The 27,804-nt window shown below is 42.2% G+C and overlaps 4 protein-coding genes and 1 pseudogene across 5 annotated transcripts in view; 2 read left to right on the top strand and 3 right to left on the bottom strand.

Annotated features, from left to right (window-relative positions):
• Positions 1–1,819: 1,819 nt before the first annotated feature.
• On the bottom strand, positions 1,820–4,162 carry H1-1 (H1.1 linker histone, cluster member). The gene has a single exon (XM_017505179.2). It carries the CDS (start codon positions 4,090–4,092, stop codon positions 3,451–3,453), a length of 642 nt encoding a protein of 213 aa, XP_017360668.1. The 5' UTR covers positions 4,093–4,162; the 3' UTR covers positions 1,820–3,450.
• A 1,603-nt stretch (positions 4,163–5,765) lies between these two features.
• LOC108287010 (histone H3.1) lies at positions 5,766–7,176 on the top strand. The gene has a single exon (XM_017505183.2). It carries the CDS (start codon positions 6,722–6,724, stop codon positions 7,130–7,132), a length of 411 nt encoding a protein of 136 aa, XP_017360672.1. The 5' UTR covers positions 5,766–6,721; the 3' UTR covers positions 7,133–7,176.
• A 5,524-nt stretch (positions 7,177–12,700) lies between these two features.
• HFE (homeostatic iron regulator) overlaps positions 12,701–27,804 on the top strand; it is a 53,186-nt gene continuing 38,082 nt past the window's right edge. Inside the window, exon 1 of the mRNA XM_037730178.1 lies at positions 12,701–12,967. The gene's annotated coding sequence lies outside the window, so the exon portion shown is untranslated. The remainder of the gene's footprint in view (positions 12,968–27,804) is intronic.
• On the bottom strand, positions 13,534–17,967 carry LOC108287020 (annotated as a pseudogene). Its single transcript, XR_001818161.2, has 2 exons — positions 17,562–17,967; positions 13,534–13,904 (listed from the first exon to the last, which is right to left on the bottom strand). The product of XR_001818161.2 is annotated as a histone H3.1-like (transcript).
• LOC108287013 (histone H2A type 1-B) lies at positions 18,971–19,456 on the bottom strand. Its single transcript, XM_017505188.2, has one exon. The coding sequence runs from the start codon at positions 19,420–19,422 to the stop codon at positions 19,030–19,032; it is 393 nt and encodes a 130-aa protein (XP_017360677.1). The 5' UTR covers positions 19,423–19,456; the 3' UTR covers positions 18,971–19,029.

Raw genomic sequence — 27,804 nt, 5'->3', positions numbered from 1 at the left:
TTCAGTTTGCTTTATATATAGTTCTAGAGACTGCTTACCTGCTACTCATATTTTTCTTCATTTATCAATATTGAAATAAGAAATTAATGAAATTAAAATAATGACTCTTTGTGGCACAGTTAAGGACTATGTAGTGTACTAATAGTTTTATAAATAAAAGAATAAAATTAAGCCACCAGGGAGTTGTTACTGTCATTGACCTACTGCTATTTCCCATGGTGCACCTTCTCTCCATGGAGGGACATGAGATACTGCATGTTTATGTGTCACTTTCACCATGTCTCCAGGCCATATTTTAGAGAAGTAGAAAATCGTAAGGTCTATACAGGCTGGATTTAGGTTCGTATCCTTGAACCTTGCATTCTCTCTCAAGAGCCAACTGATAAGTGAATGATCCTATGAAAAACACAGAAACACAGAGAATGGTCGTAGATAGTGGACATTTACCAAGCCTATTTTCTCTTTTCCTAAGCACGGAATATAAATAACTTACCTTCCTCCCTTGGAGTTAGGAGTTCTTATGTAGAAAGGAAAGCAAGGTGACCTTCAAGAGAGTTTGGAAGAGGGAGTGATAAGTTTAAAGAGAGCACCCATGGATTCATAGATAGTAACTTATTCCACTCTCCTTCTCACTCTTTTGCATTGACCATGGCTTAGAATGTATTTGAGGAAAAGCATACTGTCCATAAGGTATTATTGCCGTTTAAAGCTGATGGGGGGTGTTATGGGATGGTACTCAGTGAGAGCAGGACAGAGTCTCTACAGAATTTTCTCTGACAAAAACTAAATGACTTCCAAGGCATCTCTAGCTTTAAGCATTGCACAATTCTTTGGAAAGCTGGAATCTACAATTGCCTTAAAATTAAAAAATAAGAGCAGTAAGGGTGGACAGCCTTTACAGCATTTTATATAGAATCATCGAACAGCATGGTACTGGTGCTTGAATAGACAGAAGGACTAATGAAACAGAAGACAAAGTCCAGGACTGGTGCCACGGCTCACACTTATAATCCCAGCATTTTGGGAGGATAAGGTGGGTGGATCACTTGAGGCCAGGAGTTTGAGACCAGCCTGGCCAACATGGTGAAACCCCATCTCTACTAAAAATACAAAAATTAGCCAGGTGTGGTGGCAGGTACCTGTAATCCCAGCTACTTGGGAGGCTGGAGGCATGAGAATCTCTTGAACTCGGGAGGCAAAGGTTGCAGCCAAGGTCATGCCACTGTACTCCAGTGTGGGGGACAGAGCGAGACTCTGTCTAAAAAAATAAATAAAATAATAAAATACAACCTAAAACCTAGCAGTCTCAACCCTGGAATTCTATTCAATGGCACCAAGTTCAGAAGTGGTAACTGGAAACATCAATGCTTATCAAAAAGAAATGGGTGAATAACTTATGCTACTCCAAAGAAGGATTTCTTTAATGAGAGAGTTTTAGAAAAGTCTGGATAACAGAAAAGCAACATGCAGAAGTGTATATAATATCATTGTAAAAAATTTTTATTTTTGTTTTGAGACTGGATCTAACTCTGTTACCTGGGCTTGAGTGCAGTGGCACAATCTCTGCTCACTGTAGCCTCTACCTCCTGGGTTCCAATCATCCTCCCACTTCAGCCTCCCACGGAGCTGGACTAAAGGTGCCTGCCACCGGACCTGGCTAATTTTTGTATTTTTTTTATAAAGACAGGGTTTCACCATGTTGCCTAGGCTGGTGTTGAACTCCTGAGCTCAAGCAATCTGCCCACCCGGCTTCCCAAAGTGCTGGGGATTACAGGTGTGAGCCACTGCACCCAGCCTTTGTTTTTTAAATTAATAATCCTAATCAAGACAAACCAACTATGCATACCAGGCTAGGCACAGTGACTATAATGTCAACACTTTGGGAGGCCGAGGATAGCTTGAGGCCAGTTTCTAGGCAACATGGTGAGACTGTCTCCACAAAAAATAAAACATTATCCTGGCTTGGTAATGTGGGCATGCAATTCCAGCTACTCTGGATGCTGAGGTGGCAGGATAGCTTGAGCCCAGGAGTTGGAGGTTACAGTGAGCTGCGATTATGCCACTGTAGTCTAATCTGGACAACAGAGTGAGACCCTGTGTCAAAACATTAAAAAACAAAACTGAAAAAACAAAACCATGCATGTATATAGGGGTATGTAAAAGACTTAGTTCAAAGAAAAACATATTTCTCACAAAAATAGGTGCAAAAAAACCGTTTTTTTTTTTTTTTTAAAGGAATACATACGTAGCTACTACATACTGGTTTGAGGGAGGGGGAACAGGGATGTGATGTGCCTGTATTGCTGACTTTAGTTGGTGAAAGTAGCTAAGCAAAGCAAATGAAAAAAGACTGACAGTTTGAAAAATACAACTGATTATTAACTCACATGCAAAAATAAACTTTTAGAACTAATTGAGCTGCACTAAGGAAAAGTGAGTAAACTTGGCTGATCATATACTACTGTTTTTGTCAGATGTAAACAAAAATCCAGTTATTAAAATCTGAACCCCAGAATTAAAATTGCAAAAGCTTAAAGGGGCAGTCCTCAGAAAAGGATCTTCAGTATTTAATGTATGGACTCCACCAGGGTTGAAAATCCTGTGAAACACGATCCAGTTAAGCACAGCAATTTTCAAATATCCAATCAGAGCGCTTCTGTTTCTATAAACAGACACCGAACAAGGGCTTTTGGATTTCAGCTGTAAAACTCCACTGCAACTAAGATCCTTTGTCCTGACGAAGGCCTAAGCCAAATCGATAGCCCTCAAATGCACCCAGGATAATAAGACGCTGCGCAAAGCAAGAGCATTTTGCGTTTCAAAGTTCTGTCATGATGGCGCTGCAGAAAGCAAGCGAACTAGGCCTACCTGGTGGGGATTTTAGAGGATGCCAACGTGGGCGCCAGCCACGCCAGCAGGGTCACTGTCATCCCCAAGGACAGACAGCCCGCTAAACACTCCTGCGAAGGAGTGGTTAAGCCATGAATTTTACCAACTAAGAAGCATTTCCCAATTTCAGAAAAAGCTACCTTTGGCAATATTGACCCAAGAAGTCAATGTTCCCACTTTAACCTTGCACATAATAAAAAGCCTCAAGCCCGAGACGGGGATTCGATCTTGGTTTTACACGATTATGACTAATTAGCTTTGTGAGACGCGGGACTTCGGGCTACTTACAGAAAAAGCCCCAGGTAACTGTAAAACACCGATTTTCTTTATTCGGCGCATTTTAAGTCACCTTGCTATCTTTGATAGCCTCATCTGGTAGCAATTAGCTTTACTCAACCTATGTTAAAGTTTCTCTTGACTCTCCAAATGATACTAATACAATTGCGGGCGTCTTCCATTTTACTGGGGGATTCTACCTGTGTACCACAGCTCTTTTCCTGAAATATGTAGGTGGCTCTTAAAAGAGCCGTTGGGTTAATGTAAGAAGCTTCCAACTGGAATTTACTTTTTCTTGGGTGCTGCTTTCTTGGGTTTGGCAGTCTTTGGCTTCGTCACTTTAGCCTTGGCCGCCTTGGGTTTTATAGCCTTGGTTTTAGCAGGGCTTTTGGTTACTTTTTTGGGCTTTACAGTTTTGGGACTCTTCGAGGGCTTTCTTGTGGCGGCAGGCTTTTTAGCCTTTTTCGGAGTCTTCACGCTTTTTATGGTAACAGCCCCCGTGACCTTTTTGAGCTTTCTAGATGCGCCCGTTGCCTTCGTTTTCGCCGCCACCTTTGAGGCGCCGCCCTCGGCTTCCACGGAGGATGCTTTCTTGTTGAGCTTGAAGGAACCTGAGGCGCCGGTGCCCTTCGTCTGCACCAATGTGCCCTTGCTTACCAGGCTCTTAACGCCCAGCTTAATGCGGCTGTTATTCTTTCCCACATCGTAGCCGGTGGCCGCCAGCGCCTTTTTAAGGGCAGCCAATGACACACCACCACGCTCCTTGGAGGAAGCAGCAGCCTCCACGATCAGCTCCGACACAGATGGGCCCGCGGGTTTTTTCCTGGTGGCTGCTGCACCCTTAGCTGGTTTCTTGGCCTTCTTGCCAGCTGCCGATTTCTGAGGATCAGCTGAAGCGGCGGAAGCTGGAGGCGCCGTTTCGGACATGGTAACGGAGTACAACAAGTAAAGCTGGTAAAACCTGACAAAGCAGGATGCTAAGAAACGCCCCCGACGCGGCGTATTTATAGAGTGGGACTGCGCGGTGATTGGTGCCTGTTAGTGCCCCGCCCCTCGCAGTGCCGAGGGTTTTGTCCACTCTCAGAAGGCAGTTGGGGGTCTCTGGGGCCTATAGTCTTGCTTCGCTCATCGCACAGCAAACACACGGAAAAAGCCGCCCGGGTTTCTTCGTTGTGAAGGAAATTGTAGGCAGACTGCCGCCCAGTAACATCAGAGGGTGCAGCTTCTCTCTAAAAAAGCAGCTCTTTTTTAGGGAGTGGGTTGAGGGGGAGCAGTTTGTAAATGCAGCCCCATAAGCATCTGAGGAGTTTTATTATAAATTATTAAAGGTCCGTTGCCAGAGATGTTCGTTTTTGATTTGCAAGAAATGCAAATTTCAGTGTTTTGAATAATTGGGGAAGGAGAGAGGAAAGCGCCGGTTTTAGGTCGCGTTAGGGCTAGTTGTCACCAACTCTTACATTTTCTGGCAATGTTTTAGAGCGATGTGTCTGGCGAATACCTTTCACGTCAAAGAAGAATGAATCGTAAACGCCACCAGTATTCACTAACGCTGCAAAAGTGTGGAAAAGTTTCTGCCATTGCAACTTATTTCCACAGTCCAATGCACTTCAGGAATTTCCAATACCCTTTTCACCCATACAACATGCCCCAGATGGGTGCTAAGGTTTACAACCTGTGTTTCATCTCAGCACATACCATCAGCCTGTCATGATATGGTCAACTCATTCTTTTATTCAACAAAGATTTATGGGCCTCACAAGCCTGTGAAAGGTGTTAAATAAATGCTGGGTAGACATCGGTTCCCTGACAGGCATTCTCCTGGGAGTTTAAGTCCCCTTAGTGTGAAAACAAACGGCACACCCTGGGGATAAGATTTTATGGTAACCACCTTTTAACTTTTTTGTGGCTGTTAAAGCATTTCAGAGTATCAATAAGCTAAACGATCTCACATTCCCAGTCACAGACTCAGGTAACGGGAGAATAAACAGCTATTAAATCGACATCCCCTTCCACAATCCTATTCTGTATAACCCCCTAGCACAGTGGAGAGTGAGGTAATGAGGCCTTATTTCCACTCGTGCTGTTGTAGTTTTCAAATAAGTTCGTGCTGTGCTAAGTAACCTGAGCTTCTCTCCTTTTCCTTCAAACAATGTGCCAACCAAATAATGTAGGAGTCCCAGATAAATATTGTGTCAATCTTCTGCAGTAGTGCTTCTTACGCCTCATTTTATTGAGAAGCCATGCTTTCAAATGTTTCACGTAATTTCTAAGAATTTGGAAGATAATAGTTGGAAACTATGCATCTTGGTTTGACGGCTAGTCAGTTATGAAACGCAGGTATACACGCTTGGAATATTTTTGTAACTAAACCCTTTTTGAAAGATATTAATCTTTCTTACTGTAATAAGCGAGGCATCTGAAAAAACGCAACTTTTAAAAAGGAAATACTCCGAATTATCTTATTCAGAGATCATGGGTTCTGTCTCCTTTGTTTCAATTGGGTTAAAATGGCTTCAAATAAAATGTGAACGCTCCATGCAAATGAAGGATGCTAGATCTGTTTTCTAAGTGGCTGTTCGACAAAATAGCCTAAACCAATCAAAAGGTAGAATATGGCCTGCCTCCTGTTAATATAAAAGAGGTCACAATTCATATTTTAGTGTTTTGAGACTTTTAAAATGATTGCATTAGCTTTTGGCAATGCTAAATTATGTTCCTTGCGGAATACCATCCAGTTTCTCTTGGGCCAAGTCCACCTCCTGCTCCCAAAAGGAACAATTCCCAGCTGGTGGTACCTGGCGGCGGTGAAGGAGAACGGCCATTTTGCGACCAGCAGAGTACACTTAGGCTTTAGAGAACAAAAGCTGCAGAACGCTGCAAATTTAGGATTCAGAGAGCATAAACAAGAGAAAGACGTTTCATGGACAATGCTTCTATGAGTGATAGTGCTATCCTGTTTGAGATGCTTTGCAGATTTCATTAACGCTTCTAAGTCAAGGCGTTACAAAGGAATCCACTTCTGAAAGATTTCAGAAATTCCTGGAAAGGGTACATTTCCGGAGAGGAGGCGAGCAATATTCTCTCTTGTTCTCTCCTAAAGGGCTGAAGGTTATACAGAATTGGAGAACTGTAATACCTTTGGGATCAATGTCTTGTTTTATGAAAAAGTGCCCTTAGGTTATGAAAACGACGTGTAGAAGAAACAAGTCCAAGCCGGCGCACTGGCTTGGCCTGTAATCCTAGCTACTCCGGACGCTGAGGCGGGAGGATCCTTTGAGCCCGAGAGTTGAGGCCAGCTCAGGGAATAAAGCAAAACTAAACTAAAATAATAATAAAATGCCACTTAAAAGTAATAATCTAGATTTGGAATAGAATATAGTAGCTAGTGAAAGTGCAGGTTTGTTGCTGGCTTGAAGATAGACCAATCAGAGCTTGTAACGTCATACTCAGAGTCTTCTATCATCCAATCACTGCACTTTACATACTATAAAAAGCAGAGCTGCTCTCGGCGTGCTTACATTACTGTTTGCTCTTGTGCTGTGTGTTTCCTTCTGTTATGGCTCGCACTAAGCAGACTGCTCGGAAGTCTACGGGTGGCAAAGCGCCGCGCAAACAGCTGGCCACCAAGGCGGCTCGCAAGAGCGCTCCCGCCACCGGTGGCGTGAAAAAGCCTCACCGGTACCGCCCCGGCACCGTGGCTTTGCGCGAGATCCGCCGTTATCAGAAGTCCACAGAGCTGCTGATTCGTAAACTACCTTTCCAGCGCCTGGTGCGCGAGATTGCGCAGGACTTTAAAACGGACCTGCGTTTCCAGAGTTCCGCTGTGATGGCTCTGCAGGAGGCGTGTGAGGCCTACTTGGTAGGGCTGTTTGAAGACACCAATCTGTGCGCCATCCACGCCAAGCGCGTTACTATCATGCCCAAGGACATCCAGCTCGCTCGCCGCATCCGCGGAGAGCGGGCGTAATTACTCTGGCATCTTTCACTGCCCAATCAAAGGCTCTTTTCAGAGCCACCACATGCTCAAGGAAAGTAGCTGTAAGTAACCAACGTAGAGGAAAGGAAATGCACTGGGGCCACTTTTCGGCTCACCACCAAAAGTTTAAAAACCATTCCATTTTGGCCGGTCACGGTGGCTCGTGCCTGTAATCCCGCACTTTAGGGCGCTGAGGCGGGCCGATCACCCGAGGTCAGGAGATCGGGATTAGCCTCGCCAACATAGCTAAACCCGGTGTCCAATAAAAATACAAAAAGAAGCTGGGCGTGATGGCGAGGGCCTGTAATCTCAGCCATACTCAGGAGGCTGAGGCAGGAGAATCGCTTTGAACCTTGCAGGCAGCGGTTTCAGTGAGTTGAGATCGCACCGATGCACTCCAGCCTGGGCTGCAGAGCTATACTCGTCTCAAAGTATTCGGCTTAAAATAGATTTGAAATGAGAATTGGTTTACTTTGACACTTTGTTACTCAAAACGTAATGATGTAACTCTGCTAAGAAAATAAAAGGCCATTGGTCAAGCCAATTTGGTTCCACCCTCGTTTCCCCACCCGCTGCTCCTGCCAGTTCCTGAGGCTTGGAGGAGGGGTTAAGGGAGGGGACTGTAGACGTCACATTCCCGCCTGCGCACTTCTTATTTTGTGTCTACTTGGGGTTGGGGGAAGGTAGATATATAAAGATCGGTTCCCCTATTCTCTCACTTGCTCTTGGCTCACTTTTTGGGAAGTCATGTCTGGACGTGGTAAGGGCGGGAAGGGTTTGGGTAAGGGGGGCGCCAAGCGCCACCGCAAGGTGTTGCGTGACAACATCCAGGGCATCACCAAGCCGGCCATCCGGCGCCTTGCCCGGCGTGGCGGGGTCAAGCGGATATCTGGTCTGATCTACGAGGAGACTCGAGGGGTGCTCAAGGTGTTCTTGGAGAACGTGATCCGTGACGCTGTCACCTATACGGAACACGCCAAGCGTAAGACGGTCACTGCCATGGACGTGGTCTACGCGCTCAAGCGCCAGGGACGCACCCTTTACGGCTTTGGCGGTTAAGGTTGCCGATATCTCCACAGCTTGCGTTTCTAGACAAAAGGCCCTTTTCAGGGCCGCCCAACTAAACAAAAGAAGAGCTGTATCCATTAACCCAAGAAGTCTGGTGTATGATTAACATGAATGATACTGAGCTGACAACCCAGACAGCAAAGAAGATTACGGGAATTTAGTCCCCGCCACTCACTAGATACGGGTAGGCGAGCAGCGATATTCTTACTCTGAAAAATGAATGGAAAAAACCAAGTAGTGATAAGAATTTGTATTAGTTTCCAAGGAACAAAGAGAAGCGCTGCCCAATCAGTGAGCCTTATTAATAGCTGTTAACCAATCAGAGCTGATGAGCTAATACTTTCTCAGGCAATCCAGAGAGCGCGAGGGGAAAGCTAATGTTTATTGAGAAACGACTAAACCTTTTCAGGAAAAAAATCTTTTTTAGGGATTATGAAAGAAAATCAGAGATTTTTTAAGTATCCTTCAATCATGCACTGAGAGCAGTACTAAATTTATTGCCACCAATACGATTTGCCTCGATTAAAAAAAAACCCTGAAAATTGAAGCCGAATTCAGACTCCTAGAATATCCAGGACACTAAATTTAGGGGAGATTAAAACTGGTTTAGAGAGAAAAGCGCCTATTTCTGTGTTAATGCAGCCTTCAGCAGTTAGCCATGTTTTTTCCCCCCTTTACATAGAAATGGAAATTTGGGTGATAGAAATATTCTGAAATTAGATTGTGATGATGGTTGTACAACTAAGTAACATGGTAAAATTCATTGAATTGTACGTAAAGTGGGTAAACCTTATGGTATGCAAAATATCAGTAAAGCTGATATTATATACATACACATATGTATTTCTATATACACACAGAGAGAGAGAAATGATGCAGGCAGGGTGGCAGGACATGAGGTTGTTAGCCTAGGCACTGTTGGTCTGTGAAGGGCCTCTTGGGCTAAACTTGGAAGCCTGGGCTTTGTCCAGTCAAGTCATTATAGCCATAGTATTAAAGGATGTTCTTGATCCAGTTATGTGTTCCAGTACTACATCAAGCTTCAGAACTCAGCAGGAAAATGATGTGAACTTACCTGAAGTTAGCTAATAGGGAAAAATCTTACTCTCATCTGAATAGATATTCACAAATGCCTTTGTCATTGTGCTCTTTGTACCATTGTTACAGAGGACTGATTTTGGCCTCGCTATGTTGGCTTCAGTGATGGATGTCTTTTTATTTTGGGGTCCTGTTTTCCACCTGACAGTTTTCATCCAGGATTTCTTGGGGGAATTTACACATGTACACAGCTTGGTTTAATTTAAAACTGACAATGAAAAGAATTAGTAGCTGCATCCTGGATGGTTTTAGGAATCGAAGAGTCAGAAGAACAAAAATGAGCCTGGGTACAGAAGGTGGGTCATTTTATGTCTGAAAGCTGGTATTCTAGAGATATTTATTGATCTTATATGCCAGATATTGTTGTAGACATTGGGGTACGTAAGTTAGTAAATTATAATTCCCTTTCCTGAATTCCAGAGTCAATGTAGAGAGGTATGTGGATATAGATTTCACATATGGGAGGTATGGTTGCTATAACAATATCCATAAGTAGCTCCTGTTATGGTTTGCCTGGCCTTTTTAGTTCATAGCATTGCTGATAGATCATAGTCATCTTAGACATTCTCACCACCACCTTTAGCCTTCTTCAATCCTAACACTCATGCAGTCCTTGCTCAGAACAAAGCTAATGTTGCTTAATTAGCAAGCCCTGCACTATCCCCCGAGACTTTCTAGAGAGAAACTACACGATGATTGCTTCAGGCAGTGGCAGGTCAAGGAATGAGAGATGGGGAATTGATTGTGGTAGCATTCTAATGGGCTTAGTGGGAGCCTGGAGACTTATATAGAAGATTCGTGCATGCATTCATTCAACAAACCTCCATAAACTACCTATTAATTGTTAGGCCTGTTCTAGGTGCTGGGCATACTTCTGGGAAAAAGCAAAGTCCCTACCTTCAAAAAATATATTCCAGTTGAGGGAGAGAGAACAAACACAAAATAATATATGTACATATATATATAGTTATATGTATTTTTGTTAAATATATTGTTATATATGTGTGTACATATATATGCTATTTGAGCATAGTCAGCTATATACATGTCAAATGAGCAGAAAAGCTTAATATTTTACAAAGGATGATCATAGGCGATCTCTTAAGGTTGGTATTTGAGCAGAGGCTTGAATGAAATGAGATCTAGAGCTCTTCAGATTTCCAGGGTTAGACGCTTCTAGGGAGAAAGAATAAATATAAAGAAGCTGATGCTGGAAATGGTTGGTGCATTCCAGAAACAGCAAGGGGTCAGTGAAGAGAAATAACTGTGAAGAGACTGAGGTCAGAGGGTAGCCAGGGTACAGATCTAGTAGGGCCTCCCAAGTAGGTTGAGCAACTCATCCTAGTTTGCTTGGGACTTTCTAAGTTTCAGCGCTGAAAGTCCTATACCCTGAGAAACACCTGAGAATTAGGCAAACTGAAATTGTTGGTCATCTGACTTCTAGGCTATGATAAAGATGCTGGTTTTTATTATGAAGGTGATGGAAAGCCACTGGAATGTTTTCAGCAGACAGTGGACATAATAACTTTAGAAAGGATCACTGTTGCTGTTGGATAGATAAAAAACTGTATGATAAGGGGATTAAAAGTGAAAACAAAGACCAGTTAGAGGTTACTGTGTTCATTCAGACAAACCGCCATGGCAGCTTTCTCCTAAAGCAGCAGCAGAAAAAGCAGTGAAAGGTATTTTGACTGATTTTCAACAGAGTGAACTGCATTGGATGAAAGTTGTAAGAAGCTCAGAACAAACAAGATTGCACAATTCCTGGCACAAGCTGCTTGAAAAATGGAGTCCTATTGATTGATGCGAGGAATATCAGAGGAAGAACAGACTTGGTGTTTATGTATAAACACATTTATATTGGACAAGTTTGAGATGCCCATTAGATATTCATGTAGATAAATATGCAGTTGTATATGAGTCAGGGAGATGATTTATAACTGCAAACACTTTTTTTTTTTTTTTTTTTTGAGAGTTTCACTCTTGACATCCAGGCTGGAGAGCAGTAGTGCGATCTCAGCTCACTGCAACCTCCACCTCCTGGGTTCAAGAGATTTTTCTGTCTCACCCTCCAGGGTAGCTGGGATTACAGGTGCCCGTAATCACGCCCAGTTAATTTTTTGTATTTTTAGTAGAGATGGGGGGTTTCACAGTGTTGACCAGGCTGGTCTCGAACCCCTGACCTTAGGTGATCCACCCATCTCAGCCTTCCAAAATGCTGGGATTATAGCCACCACAAAGGCCGATTTTTCTGAAACAATGTTTCATTCTGAAGCTTTAAATGGGTGGAAGCAAACTGATAGAATTTGGAGAGGTGGTTAGGCTTCGTGGGAATGAGGAACAGGCAGAAGCTGACACTAGCACAGGCTTTGGCATTGCTAGAAGTTAACGTGACACTTACAGCTAGGCTTTGGTGTTTTCCTGTTGAACGTAAACTATTTCACGGAACACTGAGCATGTAAGTGGTGAGGCTAGGTGAATACACCAAGAAAAGAGAAGTTCAAGAACTGAGCCAAAATAGAGTATGTATGCAGTGGCGTACAGCTTTCTCGTTTTTTAGTAGGGCTGTGTAGAAATAGTCTATTTTATAGATATATAGATCACATTCTATCCAGTTCCTTCTGCTGAAACTTTACAGTTCCCACTCAGTTACTAATACAAACAATGCTGCACGACATTATATTTGTTTTTGTGTTTTTTTGAGACAGAGTCTCGCTCTGTCTCCAGGCTAGAGTGCAGTGGCGCGATCCCGGCTCACTGAAACTTCGGTTTCCTGGTTTCAAGCAATTCTCCTGCCTCAGCCTCCCGAGTAGCTGGGACTACAGGCACGCACCACCACGCCCGGCTAATTTTTTGTACTTTTTAGTAGAGACGGTGTTTCACCATGTTGGCTAGGATGGTCTCAATCTCTTGACCTCGTGATCTACCCGCCTCAGCCTCCCAACTGCTGGGATTACAAGCTATATTTCTGTTTTTAGCCATCTCATTTGGTCTCAGCATTTATTTATTTGCTGATGGCTCTCCCATTTTTATCTCCAGCCCAGACCTCTCACCTGAACTCACTGATTCAACTGCCTATGCACTATGTCTTCCTGTCAAGAGAGGCTTGTTAGCAATGTAACCAGGCAACAAAGTTTTTTTTTTGTTGAAGTAGTCATCAATGTATTTGTTACTAAATCAAAGTTGCTGAATATTTGGGTGACTTCTAAATTTGGTCATCTAACTTTGAAACTGTTTTCCTAACTACGCTGTATAGTTTAAAATTTTCACAATTAAAAAAATCACTTTTGTAATTTAAGGCAATTCCAATTTAAGGCAGCGATATTAGACTGTTGGGTTGACAGGTACAGTGAAGATGCAAGTCATCTGAGAACCCTGTATCAGAGGAGGCTTCCATCTTACAGCTACTGTCACGGACCTCGGTATCAAGAGGAAATTATGAGTCCTTATTTATAAAAAACTCCTTTAGTCTACTAAGTGAAAATTAAACTGCCTAGGCAGCCTGATTAGCAGAGCCTCCAGCCTAAGGACTGAAACTAGCAAAGCTGCTTAAACCAGCAGACTACTGGGGGAGGGAGGGGAAAGGAGTAGATGACGTCACTCAGCAGGACGCCAAGCTGAACTAGAAACGGAGATGAAGGCTTCTGGCGCAACGGACAGGTAGGGGGGTTAAGGGGGGCAGGTGGTGGGGGTTAAGGAGAGCAGGTGCGGGGGGGGGGTGTTAAGGAGGGCAGGTGTTACCAGGGAGGCTAAAAGTGCAGACCTTAGCTGATGTTGCTGAAGTCAGATATGCCTGGGAAACAACTGACTTCTATTTTAATCGACCTACCCACTTGCAGGCGCCTGGCACCCAAGCTCTTTTAAAAATAAGTTTTTAAGTATTTGTACAACTAAAAAGCTGAACAATTTATTGGACTGGCGCTACACGGCAAAGCTTTTTTGTGTGTCAAATGCGTAGCATTAAAGTTAATAGTTCACTTAACAGGAAACGTAGGACAATATAGACCACTAATATGCAAGATGCCAGGGGTCCACACCCTTTAGATTCTCCTCCGCTGGAGGAAACCCCAGTAGCCTGGGAAATCCGACTCCTTGAGCAGCCACTCAGACTTAAGAACCTGGTGTTTCCCAACTGGCCTATATAAGTGGTGCACGCTAGGTACAGAGTGGCTGAGAAAGCCAAAACGTAGATCTCAAACAATACAGTCACTGCTCTTTTTGAGAGGGAGTGGGCGGCCCTGAAAAGGGCCATTGGGAAGAAAAACAAAAAAAATTAACCACCGAAGCCATACAGAGTGCGGCCCTGACGCTTCAGCGCGTAAACCACATCCATGGCAGTGACAGTCTTTCTCTTGGCGTGCTCCGTGTAGGTCACCGCATCTCGGATCACATTCTCCAGGAAGACCTTGAGTACCCCGCGAGTCTCCTCGTAAATTAAACCCGAGATTCGCTTTACCCCGCCACGCCTGGCCAGGCGTCGGATAGCAGGCTTGGTAATGCCTTGGATATTATCTCGTAGCACTTTACGGTGACGCTTGGCGCCTCCTTTACCCAAGCCTTTGCCGCCTTTGCCACGACCAGACATGCTTTAGCGATTCTAGGCCGAAGAAAGACAATGCGAAAACAAAGCACGCCAGGAGCATTTATTTACTACCATCGGACCTTATTGAGAACTGAAAGAGGTAGCCAGGGTAAGGAGGCGTTGCTGCCTCACCCTTTGCTCCGCCCCTCTCAGGGACTGACCTAAGGACTGTGAGCGATACAATAGTTTCACTTTTTAATCCCTTTAGAGTTTTCCCTTGCCATTTACAACGCTACTGTTGGAATCTAAAGCTATTATACCTTCGAGTGTGAATTTTAATAAGGGTTTATATTAGGGGCTTTCATTAATATGCCAAAGTGGTAAACTTTTAAAGTCCTTCAAGTGCTTGAAGATATATTGACTATTTAAATAAAAGGAAATGAAGAAAAGGGCAGGTGTGAAAAGATCGCTTGGCCTTCTGTTTTCTTGAGAGCTGACCTTTTGTTTCTTAAAAGCAGTAGGTGAAATTCTCATATAAAAGATGTTCTCACTATGCTTTAAACATCCTCTTCTTAAGGATGGGAGGCTGAAGCAAAGAGAATTCTGTACAAACTTTGCTAAACGAGCCTTTCCTGGCCGCTTCTCTACCCAGTTATATATCCTAGCCTAAATCCCTTTGCTTTAGCGATTCTTCTCAGTTTACTGTTCTTTGTCCAATTCATTATAGAAACAACTAACTGCATTTTTGGGCCTTCATTTGTTTATGAGAGCACCTGTGCCCCGTAAAACTTGTGTTAAATAAATGCATATACCTTCCCTCTCTTAATCTATTTTATATTAGTTTCATTTGCTGGTTCAGCCAGAGCCCTAAGAGGATGGGGGCGGAGTTTTGCTGTCCCTTCACACTGTACTGTTTCAGAAGAGGCTGATTATTAGCTATGTAACATTGCCACCATGCCTTCCTCTGTAAAACACCAGTTTTTTCATCAAAAACTGGTGTTACTGATGATAATCAGGGGACTTTTAATTACCTAATGTGAACAAGTCATGAGAACAGAGACTGGAAAAGAGATATTACACATGTTTTAAATTTAGATGTTACTACTTAAACAATCTGCCCAGACGTTGGGATATTGCCTTGAACTCTCATTTTCGGGTGTTTACTCCCAACTCTATGTTGCTAGCAGCAAATATGTATGTCTTAGTAGGGACTGTTTTTAAAAATTACAGCCTGTAATAACTTACAAGGTGTTGACAGATTCTGTTTTTTCATATGTGACATGTTAAAATCGTCCAAAAACATTCCTTTGTTCTCTTTTCCAAAGTGGGTAACAATAGCAGCCTTTGTGCCTTCCCGTAGCCAAGCATGGAGTGCAGTTCAAATCTCCATAAACGGTTGTTTTAAATTTCCTGAAAACACTTGTAAATAATTTCTATTGGAAGAACTGGAATGGCTACTGCTATATTTTTAAGCCTGAAAAGTGCAAACTGAACTTGACTTCTTACTCTGAGAATCTTAGCCTTTTCACCCAAATCTAACAAACCAAAACTGCTTTTACACTCCCAACAGCATTAGCTGTAAACTTCAGCCTATAGTATAATATTCACTTTGTGGTAGGAACAATCAGCATTTAAGGCAAACAAAAATCCCTGTTGTAGGAAGGCCTTTACCTCTACTCTGTTATGTTCTCCAACTGGACCTGAGAATTAATTTGCCATAAAACAGCTTAACAGAACAAAAACATACAAATTTATTTCATATAAATTTTATGGGACAGGTAAACGCTTATAAGAAAGTGAAGACCCAAAGAAACGACAAAAACTAAATGCTTTCACATTAATTTAAAGAGAGGCAATTGTGGGAAAGTAATTAAATCATATGGGTAGATTAAAGGAAAATAGCATTATTTTAACAAGGTTTGTAAATAGCAGTCTCTCAGCTATGACTCCCTGCTGTGTTTGTGCAGAATTATCTCATCTATGATTCTGCTGAAGAATATTTCTTTTCTCCTGGTACATGGAGAGCATTTTTCACGTTGAAATTTGTATCTCCTGTTTTTAGAAAGAAAAGGTAATATTAGAAGAATTGCCTTCTTGAGTTGGCCATTTTTGAAGTGCCTTTAGCTCAAAAGAATTCTCATGCCACAGTGGCCTATTTTTGGGTGGCATATTCTGCAAACACCCCCTTCTCATCTTCAATCTCACCTTAATTACTCCTCTAATACAAAAGAATAGATTCTTTTTTTTTTTTTTTTTTTTGAGACGGAGTTTTCCTCTTGTTACCCAGGCTGGAGTGCAATGGCGCAATCTCGGCTCACCACAACCTCCGCCTCCTGGGTTCAGGCAATTCTCCTGCCTCAGCCTCCTGAGTAGCTGGGATTACAGGCACGCGCCACCATGCCCAGCTATGTTTTGTATTTTTAGTAGAGACGGGGTTTCACCATGTCGACCAGGATGGTCTCGATCTCTTGACCTCGTGATCCACCCGCCTCGGCCTCCCAAAGTGCTGGGATTACAGGCTTGAGCCACTGCGCCCGGCAAAACAATAGATTCTTAATGCAATGATATTAAAAAGTTTGTTGCACTACTCCCCAATATAAAATGCTCAATAAATTTTCTTTCACAAATGAGAATTTCATCCATTATTTAATTTTTAAATATTACCTATAAATGAAAAGTTATAGCAGAATCCTTGTTCTGTTGAGGAGGGGGCAAAGAATGTAAGTGGGGGAGGGATCCATCTTATCCTTACATAGTAATGTCACTTTATTCTTTTATGCTATTCGTCAGACCCTGTACCGCCAACACCTATTTTTTCTTATAAAGAAAATGTAAAGAAAAAATTCAAGCACTGTACATCAGATTCAGCACACCTATAAGTGGAAAAAACAAAATACTTGACCTTGAGCTGGGCCCAGGGCTTGGGGGCAGTCACCTTGGCATAGACCCGATCCATTGGCATCTCTGACATACCCTGTCTGTGGATAACAAGTGTCTATGCCAGGTAGGGTCGCTTGTACAGAATCAAGAAAAATGAAATGTGAAACACACAAATACATTCATTTTCATGTTTTTTTAAATGCAAATATTTGGTAAACCAAAACTGCTTTATTAAAACCTGGGACACACATGAATTTAAATAAATGATGAAATTCAAATGTAATCTTTTTTGTGTGTGGTTTGTTGACAGTTGGCCAGCTGATTTTAGCATGGTATATCAATTCACATTCTAGATGTGGGCCAAGAAAAAATGTTACGTGTAAAAAAGAATGTGAGGCAAAGTGTTTGGAATTAATAGTTTTAATGTTTGACAGGATGTGGTTGTTCTAAAGTTGGTTTGTAAAATGTATGCTGGGTCAACAGTTAAAGACAAAGTTAGTAGCTAGCTATGGATAAAAGGGGAGAGCAGTTAGATCCCTGCCTCACATATTGCACCAGAATTGCAGGTTAATGTGATCAGCCAACGTTTTAAATACGTATATACATACAATATATAATGAAAACCTAGAGGGCTATGTATTAGGCAGAGAAAATCCTTCCAAGGATGTTGAGCACACAGCCGTATTTTCGTTAACGATAAAAGACAGTTATCACAGCTACTTCCGTTGGAATAATTGGGTGGCTCTGAAAAGAGCCTTTGGGTTTTAGACTGATCAAAAGTTAGTTTTGCATTTACGCTCTCTCTCCCCGAATGCGACGAGCGAGCTGGATGTCCTTGGGCATGATAGTCACCCGCTTGGCGTGGATGGCGCACAGGTTGGTGTCCTCAAAGAGCCCCACCAGGTAGGCCTCGCAGGCCTCCTGCAGCGCCATCACCGCGGAGCTCTGGAAGCGCAGGTCGGTCTTGAAGTCCTGCGCGATCTCGCGCACCAGGCGCTGAAAAGGCAGCTTTCTGATCAGCAGCTCGGTGGACTTCTGGTAGCGGCGGATCTCGCGCAGGGCCACGGTGCCGGGCCGGTAGCGGTGCGGCTTCTTCACGCCTCCGGTGGCAGGAGCGCTCTTGCGGGCTGCCTTGGTAGCTAACTGCTTGCGCGGCGCTTTGCCGCCAGTAGACTTGCGAGCAGTCTGTTTTGTACGAGCCATGACAAAAAAACGAAAAAATAATCAGAGAGAAAAGCCCACCTTCAGAGACGTCTGTGAAGGAAAAAGAGCTACTCTTCTTTTATAGCATCAGAACACCAACTATTGGCCACAAGAAAATTCAAAAATCCCCGCGCCTTTCTTGGATTGGTCCATCTCTGTGCCTGGTTGCAGATTAAGAGAGGCTTTCAGGTTGAAGAAAGAATTCAATGTCCTGCCCATAACTGTAACTGCTCTGACGTCATTTTGTTAACCCCTGAGCTGCTAGATCCACTGTGGACAAAAGTCTTGAACTGAAAATGCTTTCTAGTCTTAAAATTTGCCACCACAGAAAGCAATGCGGAAACCTCCAATATTTTCTAGTTAAAGAAGAAAAGAAATCAAAGAATATTGGAGGCGTCAAGAAATCTGCATATGTGCTTTATTTAAAATGATAGCTTTTTCTGGGTGTGGCATGAGTAGTGTGGGCAATTAGAAAAATTCTTAGCCGGGCGTGGCGGCTCACGCCTGTAATCCCAGCTACTCTGACGGCTGAGGATCTCGAGCTCGAGTTCGAGGTTACAGTGAGCTATTATCACGCCACTACACTCCAGCTTGAGACAGGGGGAGACCATCTCAAAACAAAGCACCCCCCCAAACCGGAAAAAAGCTCATTTTGGTAAATACATGCTAAAACGTTCAGTGGTAATGTGTATTCTCTCAATTGCTGCAGAGAATTTTATGACGTTTTCTCACATGGGGCATGGGGGTTTTAACACTTTCATCAGAAACACTAATTTAGGAGTACACTCAAGGGTATAATTTTCTTTCTCCAAAATGTAGTTAAATGCTTGGTGTGAAGGTTAGCGAGAATCATCCCCTATGTGTAATGTTTTGCGTGCTGCGTGGCTTTTCTCCCACCTACCTAGATCTCCTGAAGGTTTCTAGGGAGCCAGATTTCTGCAGTGGAAATTACAACGTTATAGGACCTTATTTTACCTCAAAAACATTTGTACGGGCAGCCTAATCCAAAGCACAACAGCTCGTTTAACGGAAGTCGTAGGTGGCTCTGAAAAGAGCCTTTGTTGTTAGGCAGATTTGGTCTGCTCAGAAAAACAGCAGTGCTTGGAGCGTTAGTGTTTCACTTTCCCTTGGCCTTGTGGTGGCTCTCGGTCTTCTTGGGCAGCAGCACGGCCTGGATGTTGGGCAGGACGCCGCCCTGCGCGATGGTCACGCGTCCTAAGAGCTTGTTGAGCTCCTCGTCGTTGCGGATGGCCAGCTGCAGGTGGCGCGGGATGATGCGGGTCTTCTTGTTGTCGCGGGCCGCGTTGCCCGCCAGCTCCAGGATCTCGGCGGTCAGGTACTCCAGCACTGCCGCCAGGTAGACCGGCGCGCCGGCCCCGACCCGCTCAGAGTAGTTGCCCTTGCGGAGCAGGCGGTGCACGCGGCCCACGGGGAACTGGAGACCAGCGCGAGAAGAGCGGGTCTTGGCCTTGGCTCGGGCTTTACCGCCCTGCTTGCCGCGTCCAGACATGGTTTCCTCGGCGAAAAAAGAAAATCCTCCACATAAAAATGTAATGAGAATACCTTACGAGGGAAGGCAGAGAAGTATTTATACTGACTGGAGGTAGCTTGTGGGGAATGCTTCCATTGGCTAATGTCAAATACCCAATGGGAAATCAGAATCTGCATCCTTCATTTGCATGTAATTCTTCCATCTGGTGAAAGGTTTGTATGTCTGACCCAATGACGAGTCTGGCTTGACGAGACTTCGACTGGAATACTAATAATTGACCCAATTGGGATTTTCTTAAAATACCTTTTTATGGAAGTTTTGTACTGGCTATTTTGACTTTTAGCCGCTCGTAGTTTTCCGGGAGTGTGACTCATGGTTTTGGAAAGGAGTGGACTCCAATTTCTAAATATATAATATTTAACAAGCCCTTCAAACCGGGCGCGGTGGCTCTTACCCGTAATCCCAGCACTTCGGGAGGCCGTGGGTGGCTGGTCAGGCGTTCGAGACCAGCGTGGACAACATGGAGAAATCCTGTCTCCACTAAAATACCAAAATGGCCGGGGGGTGGTGGAGAGTCGGCCTTGGTGGTGCGCGCCTGTAGTTCCAGCTACTGCAGAGTAGGATCCCTTGAACCTGAGAAGCGGAGGTTGCAGCGAGCTAAGAGATCCATGGCACTCCAACTTGAGAGACAGAGCAAGGAGACTGGAATAAAAAGGGTGGGATGGGGGTTGGGGTGGGGGTGGGAGGGAAGAAAAGCCAATACTCCAAATCCCAGTGAATTGCAGAAGTTTATAAGCTCTCTTCATAAGGGAGAGAGAAGGGGGATGTAGGAAAACCGGGGAAAATGTATGATTTGGGAGAAAAAGAAATGGGTGTTTCAAAGAATAGGTGACAGCCGTGACAAAGTGTCTAGATGGTGTTAACCTCCAGTTTCCTGTTTCGTGATACAGTTCATCTTCTCTGGTTAATGACATTGTCTAGAAAAGTGATTCTTGACAACTAAATTCCTTCTTGAAATTCTGCCTACATTTTGAAATTTTTGATGATAAGAATTCACAGAAAGCCCGTCCCTGAATGTACTGTTTCCTACTGTTTCCTAGGTGCTGTCTGTTCACATCAGCATACCAAAGTGGCATATTTTAGAGTTGCATTTCCTGAACTCTTTTGTAACACTGAATGAGGAGTCTGGAATCTTTCAGGGAATGACGGAAGAAACATTTCATAACGCAGAAATACTCAAAATGGGATTATTATCATAAAAGTGTTTCTCTGAACTTCTGCCTTCCTAAGTCCCATTCTCCCCAGAGGCTAACCATAGAAACTAGGATTCCTCCTCAGGGTGGGCCATACAAACCAGAACTTCTTTTCCCCAGAGCCAGCTATAAAACCTAAAAATATCAGTCTAACCTACCTTGTTTGCCTGTAGGTCATAAGACCCTCCCCCCCATTCTCAAAGAGGGTCTTGTCCCTTAACAAGAAGGAAAGAATGCTGCACTGAGAGGTCAAGAAGAATCTTGACAGACAAGCCTTACAGGGCTTCCCCACTCAGTCTGTTCGCATTAGATCATATCCTATACAGCTGTTTATATTGTTGAACCTAGGCATAAAAATGGGCAATTGCCCCTGTGTTTTTCAGTCTTCATTCTAAAAGCTCCTGTAAAGTTGTGATGCAATAAATGTATACACCTTTTCTCCAATTAATCCATGTTTTGACAGTAATTTTCAATGAACCTTGGGAGGGCAAAGGGGAAGTTTTCCCTTGGCCCGGACAGTATTATTAGTCATTACCTGGCTCTCTTGTTGAGGAACCTAAAATCAAGCAGAATTGAGTAGAGAAATCTTGCTGTTTTCCTTTTATATTCCGTGAAACAGGAGCAGATGGGGTCCGGATGAAGGTGGATTACTTATTCCAGGAATTTCTGAGGTATCTACTACTTCTATCTTTGGTCTACTTACACTCAAACAGGATGGCAGAAGCAAAAAGAGCCATGGATGTAAGAAAATCTGCTCCTGGCTGGGCGCAGTAGCTCACGCCTTTAATACCAACACTTTGGGATGCTGAGGCAGGCAGATCACTTGAAGTCAGGAGTTCATAATCAGTCTGGCCAACATGGTGAAACCCCGGTCTCTACTAGAAATACAAAAAATTAGCCGGGCGTAGTGGTGGGTGCCTGTAATGCCAGCTACTCCGGAGACTGAGGCAGGAGAATCGCTTGAACCCTAGAGGCGGAGATTGCAGTGAGCCGAGATTGTGCCTCTGCATTCCAGCATTCCAGCCTGGGCTAGAGCGAAACTCCATCTCAAAAAAAAAAAAAAGAAAGAAAATCTGTTCCTTACAATCAGGAGAAGGGCAAAAAATAAAAATTAAAAACAGAAAATCTGCTCCTAAGCCAACGCTGTCACAGAATAATCGATTTGATTCAGAGAAACTGTCAGGAGACTAAAAGCACTCATTTTTAAAAATTTTTTTGCATTTTCCCAAGTCTTCTGACTGGTGATATTTTCCCCCTCAACATTCAACCTCCCTTTTCAAAATTATAATGATCTTCGCCCTCAACAATAGCAGTAAATATCAGTAACCACTGGCTCATTTTCTTTAAAAAGGTGCAAGACTTATGATGGAGATGTTAACAAGTTAGATACTGCCCTAAAGAGTTTATACTCTGAGAAGGGAGAACTTGGATACCTAAAGATTAAATAGCAGTGCACATTCTGCATACAAATTCAAGGTTTTGAGCAATAAATAATACAAAAGCACATAGAAAAGAATATTGATCACTGTAAATTAGAAGGAGTTCAGGAGGGAGATGTGCATCCAGCATTAGTTCAGCATATATTTACTGAAAACCTGCTAAGTGCCAGAGAGTGTTCTAGGTGCAGGGAGCACAGCAGTGAAACAGCAGACAACAACCTGTTTCCCTAGGGTGCTGCTTTTCTTGTAGGGGGAGGTGCACAATAAGGTGAATACACAGTAAAAATGTGGAGATAAGTGATGAGTGCTATGGAGAAAAAGAAAGAGGATAAGAAACAAGAATAGGGATAAGGAGGGAAAGCTTCATCAGGAGAATGTCATTTGAATTCACACCTGAAAGCAATGAAGAAGCCAGCCAAGTAGGAAGAATAAATACTTCAATAAAATGCTGGATGGATGGGAAGTCCAGAAAATGTCAGGAACCAAGGATCAGAAGGTATAGCAATTCTCACTTCCGGAACAAATCGTAGCTCATTCTGGAAAGTGCCCTCGTTATGTACAGGGCTAGATAAAACTGAAACCATGATTAAGGGTAGCTTTAAAAACTCAGGCTAGAAAGCAGGAGTACATGCAGTCACAATATCAGTAATCTATACTCCATTGGTCCGTGAAGGAGAAAAACTGTTCACCTCATCCAAGTTACCTTGAATGAAGCAAAGCTACAAGTGCCTGATATGTGCTATTGGAAAATGACTTGATGGGAATCCTTTCGGTAAGTGCCTCAAAACCGGTAAATTCTAGGCACTTGCCTTTGAATAACATACAAAAGGCAGATATTGGGGAAGGAGATATTGGGGGTTATTTATTCCTTATAAATATAAAAGGAAAATAAGTTGTTTACCAATAGCAACTCCACTTCCAGGAGAAGTGAAAGCAAGACAATCTGATGCCTCATAGTTTGCAAAAAGAACTTAAAAAAAATCGATTATTTGCATAATACAATTCACCATTCAACACTCTCCAAACCAGTGCCCACTAGCTACAAGTAGCTACTGAGAAGTTGAAAAAGAGTACTTCAGATTGAGCTATTCTATAAGTATGAAATAGTCTTAATGTGTTAGTTTGTTCTTGCATTACTATGAAGGAATCCCTGAGACTGAGTAATTTATAAAGAAAAGTAATTTTTTGGCTCACAGTTCTGCAGGCTGTATGAGGGGTGTGGTGCAGGCATCTGCTACTGGCAAGGCCTCAGGAAACTTCCAGTCACAGCGGAATGTGAAGAGGAGCAGGCATATCATATGGTGAGAGCTGAGTGAGAGAGGGTGGAGGTGCCACATTCCTTTAAACAACCAGATCTCTTGTGAACTCAAAGTAAGAACCTGCTCATGACCATGAAGAGAGCACCAATCCATTCATGAAGGATTCACCCTCATTATCTAAATATCTTTCACCAGGCTTCACTTCCAACATTGGAGATTACATTTCAACATAAGCATTAGAGGGGATGAATATACAAACCATATAACTTAGCATGAAGAAAGAGTGTAAAACATCTCACTAATATTTATTCACATTGAATATACATTATATTTTGATTATAAAAGTTAAAATATACTATTGAAGATATTGAAAATTAAAAATTACATATATAAGTTGTCGTATATTTCTATTGGACAGTGGAGCCTCCAACAGTGTTCTAAATGTGGCCTGTATTTGTGTGTGACGTAGAAGGGATCAGTCATTCAAGGTTTTCATAATATAGTTACTTTTTCCATTTTGTGATATTGTAACAGAATACCACAGACTGGCAAACTTCTAAAGAAAAGAAATTTATTTCCTACTGTTCTCAAACCTGGGAAGCAAATGGCATGGCATTAGTATCTGGTGAGGACCTTCTTACTGCATCATAGCATACTGAGACAGCAAGACTGTGTGTGTCAGCTCAGGTGTCTCTTCCTCTTCTTATAAATCCACCAGTCAGTCTAAAGGAAATAAAAATATTTTACCACAAAATATATTTATTTGACATATTTTGAAATGGCTGCTGCTTGTCCATCAGGCAGAAATGGGTTGCAAAGCTGTCTTAAATGGGAAAAATTTACATCTGTAGATAATCTCCTTTCATGCAGCTTCTCCTCCCCTCCTTTCTATGCCTTTCCCAGATCCATAGAGATGGAGAATTTAACACTTAAAAATCTCAAAAGGAAGATTTACCACCTATTCTCTCTGAGGGAGGCTTTACCTACATAACAAGGACGCCTTTGCAAGCCAAACCTCTTCTACCTCCCATAACCTGGTTTACCAGAATCTAAGCCCTAATTATTTCTTTGACTTCATAAGCATCTGTAACTCATTTGGAAGTTAGGTAGTTAATTCTGAAGGCTCCCACGTATATACATTGAATAAATTTGTATGCCTTTTCACCTACTTTTTTTTTGTGTGTGAGACAGTCTCACTCTGTCACCCAGGCTGTTGTGCAGTGGCACCATTTGGGCTCACTGCAACCTCTGCCTCCCAGGTTCAAGCAATTCTCCTGCCTCAGCCTTTTGAGTAGCTGGGAATACTGGGGCGTGCCACCACGCCTGACTAATTTTTGGTATTTTAATAGAGATGGGGTTTCACTGTGTTAGCCAGGATGAGCTTCATCTCCTGACCTTGTGATGCACCTGCCTCGGCCTCCCAAAGTGCTAGGATTACAGGCATAAGCCACTACACCTGGCCCACCTTTCACCTATTAATCAATGTGCCTTGTCAGTGATTTCTGACAAACATTTAGTGGGCCAAGAGCCTATGTCCCCCACATTACCCTTCATGAATTTAAGCCCTAATATATCAATAATTGCACTGATGTGTATAATGTAAATACATGAATTAAAAAGACAGTTTGGCCCAGTGCGTAATAATGAAGCCCCCAACTGTACACTGCACAAATCTCACTTCAAATATAAACATAATGCAGGTTGAAATTAAAAGTTGAAAAACGATATACCATATAAACATAAGGCAAAAACTGCAAGAGTATCGGTATTAATATCTGTGATCTGAGAGACCAAACTAGGTGCTCCTATACCAATTAAGACTCTAAAATTAAAGAAAGAAAGTTACCTACTGGTTGAGGGTTCACGGCCTGCCTAGCACGGCAAATTCTTAAATTCCAAAGACTACAAAAAACTACACTTGCTAAATTCCTTAACTATAGGAGCTATCAGACGCTCTTGTAACTCTGATTTATAGTCCAGGTCACTACAACTCTGATTGAACACAGGACCAACTTGATACACATTCTTTTCTTACAAGTAACTGTAGACCTTAAGCCAGTTTCAGCCAGCTTGTAGAGGCAGCTGTGAACTTTATTCCTATAGTTGATGTAAAGAGCTAAATTCCAGGCCGGGTGCGGTAGCTCACACCTATAATCCCAGCACTTTGGGAGGCCGAGGCGGGTGGATCACGAGGCCAAGAGATCTAGACCATCCTGGTCAACATGGTGAAACCCTGTCTGTACTAAAAATACAAAAATTAGCTGGGCATGGTGGCGCGTGCCTGTAATCCCAGCTACTCAGGAGGCTGAGGCAGGAGAATTGCCTGAACCCAGGAGGCGGAGGTTGTGGTGAGCCGAGATTGCGCCATTGCACTCCAGCCTGGGTAACAAGAGCAAAACTCCGTCTCAAAAATAAATAAATAAATAAAATAAAAGAGCTAAATTCCAGCTCATTTTAACCTAAAACCCCACCTCAAAGTGAACATGGGAGGTATGTTACACATGTGTTTATGTATTGTAAATGCACTCAGCACCCCTCATAATTATATATAGCTAGCTGTCCCCCCAAACCTGCTGAATATGTATGACTCTTTTGCTTGATACAGGCCCTATGAGGCATAAAAATACCCAACCTGCTCTTTCTCTCCCCAAAGGGAGAGTAATTTTGGCATATTCTGGGAATATCTCTTCCTGGCTTGCAAGTTAGTATTGCCAGGAATTCTCTCGTTTCTACTAGTTAGCCATCCTGGTGGTCTTTCGGATGATATATCAGATAAGAATACTTCAGAGCACAACAAATTACTGGGAACAGACCGAGATGTTACATAATGATAACAGAGTCAATCTAACTCGAAAACCAAGCAATTCTAAATATATATACACTGAATAACAGAACCGCAAAATATGTGTAGCAAAAACTGATAGAACCGAAAGGAGAACTAGGCACACACATGATTTAAAGGTGGAGATTTCAACACTCATCCCCCAATAAATGATAGAACAATGAAACAAAAAAATTATCAAATGTATAGAACTCAATAAGTGACTATATTACTTATTTTAATCTGTTAAACAATGATAACAGTATTCATACATCATTGAGTTTTGGTGATGACTGAATGAATTTATACTTGTAAAGAACTTACGAGTATAAATGTATTTGATACATTTATATATATATATAAATATATATATATAAACATAATATATGTATATATTACATATATACATATACTATATATATATTATATATATACATATACTATATATATATTATATGTATACATATACTATATATATATTATATATATACATATACTATATATATATTATATATATACATATACTATATATATATTATATNATATATTATATGTATACATATACTATATATATATTATATATATACATATACTATATATATATTATATATATACATATACTATATATATATTATATATATACATATACTATATATATATTATATATATACATATATATAAAAGTATAAAATGTAAATGATATATTGTAAGCCCTCAGATACAGTAATCTATCAATACATGGAGCTATTTAAAATAATGTACATAAGGCAACATCCCAAAAGGAAATGGGCAAGAATCATGAGTAATCAAACCATAATAGAAGAAATGTTATTATCAAAATGTACAGTCTCAAATAATAATTGTCTTAAAAACAACGAGATTTAATTGTTCATGTCTAAAATTTGAACAGACTAACATGCCCACTGTTCAAGAGCATTTGTGGAAGTGAGGAAACAACACCCTTCAGGGGAGAGTGTAAAGAGCCTTTGAGGAGGCAACTTGGCAACATATATGAAAACCCTAAATATGTATAGCATTTGATGCGTGATTCCTACCTCTGCTTTTGGCATTACAGCAATCTTGTGTGTAGAGAAGTACTGAAAAGCATTTTCATGATAACATGGTTCATAATTTTTATTTTTATTCTTTTGAAACGGAGTTTTGCTCTTGTTGCCCAGGCCGGATTGCAATGGCATGATCTTGGTTTACCGCAACCTCCACCTCCCAGGTTCAAGCAATTCTCCTGCCTCAGCCTCCCAAGTAGCTGCGATTACAGGCATGAGCTAACACCCCAGATAATTTTGTATTTTTAGTAGAGACAGGGTTTCTCCATGTTGGTCAGGCTGGTCTCGAACTCCCAAACTCAGGTGATCCACCCTCCTTGGCCTCCCAAAATGCTGGGATTATAATCATGATCCACCTTGCCCAGCCTCATAATTTTTAAGAAGATAAGATCAATCAATAAAGGGCAATTACCTACTTCCCCGAAATGAAATGCTGTTATGAAAATAATCATTTTGTTTCTGAGCCAATGTAGGAAGGGGGAAAAAAATAATCATTAGAGTCTCTTTTGATACTAGAAAAGTGAAATGTAATCTCACTTATAGAAGATTTACATATTGGTTTGA

Source organism: Cebus imitator, unplaced genomic scaffold (genome assembly GCF_001604975.1).
Source record: "Cebus imitator isolate Cc_AM_T3 unplaced genomic scaffold, Cebus_imitator-1.0 Scaffold335, whole genome shotgun sequence".
Taxonomy (NCBI): domain Eukaryota; kingdom Metazoa; phylum Chordata; class Mammalia; order Primates; family Cebidae; genus Cebus; species Cebus imitator.
Note: the sequence above shows the minus strand (reverse complement) of the source record. Positions and strands in the feature narration are given on the sequence as shown.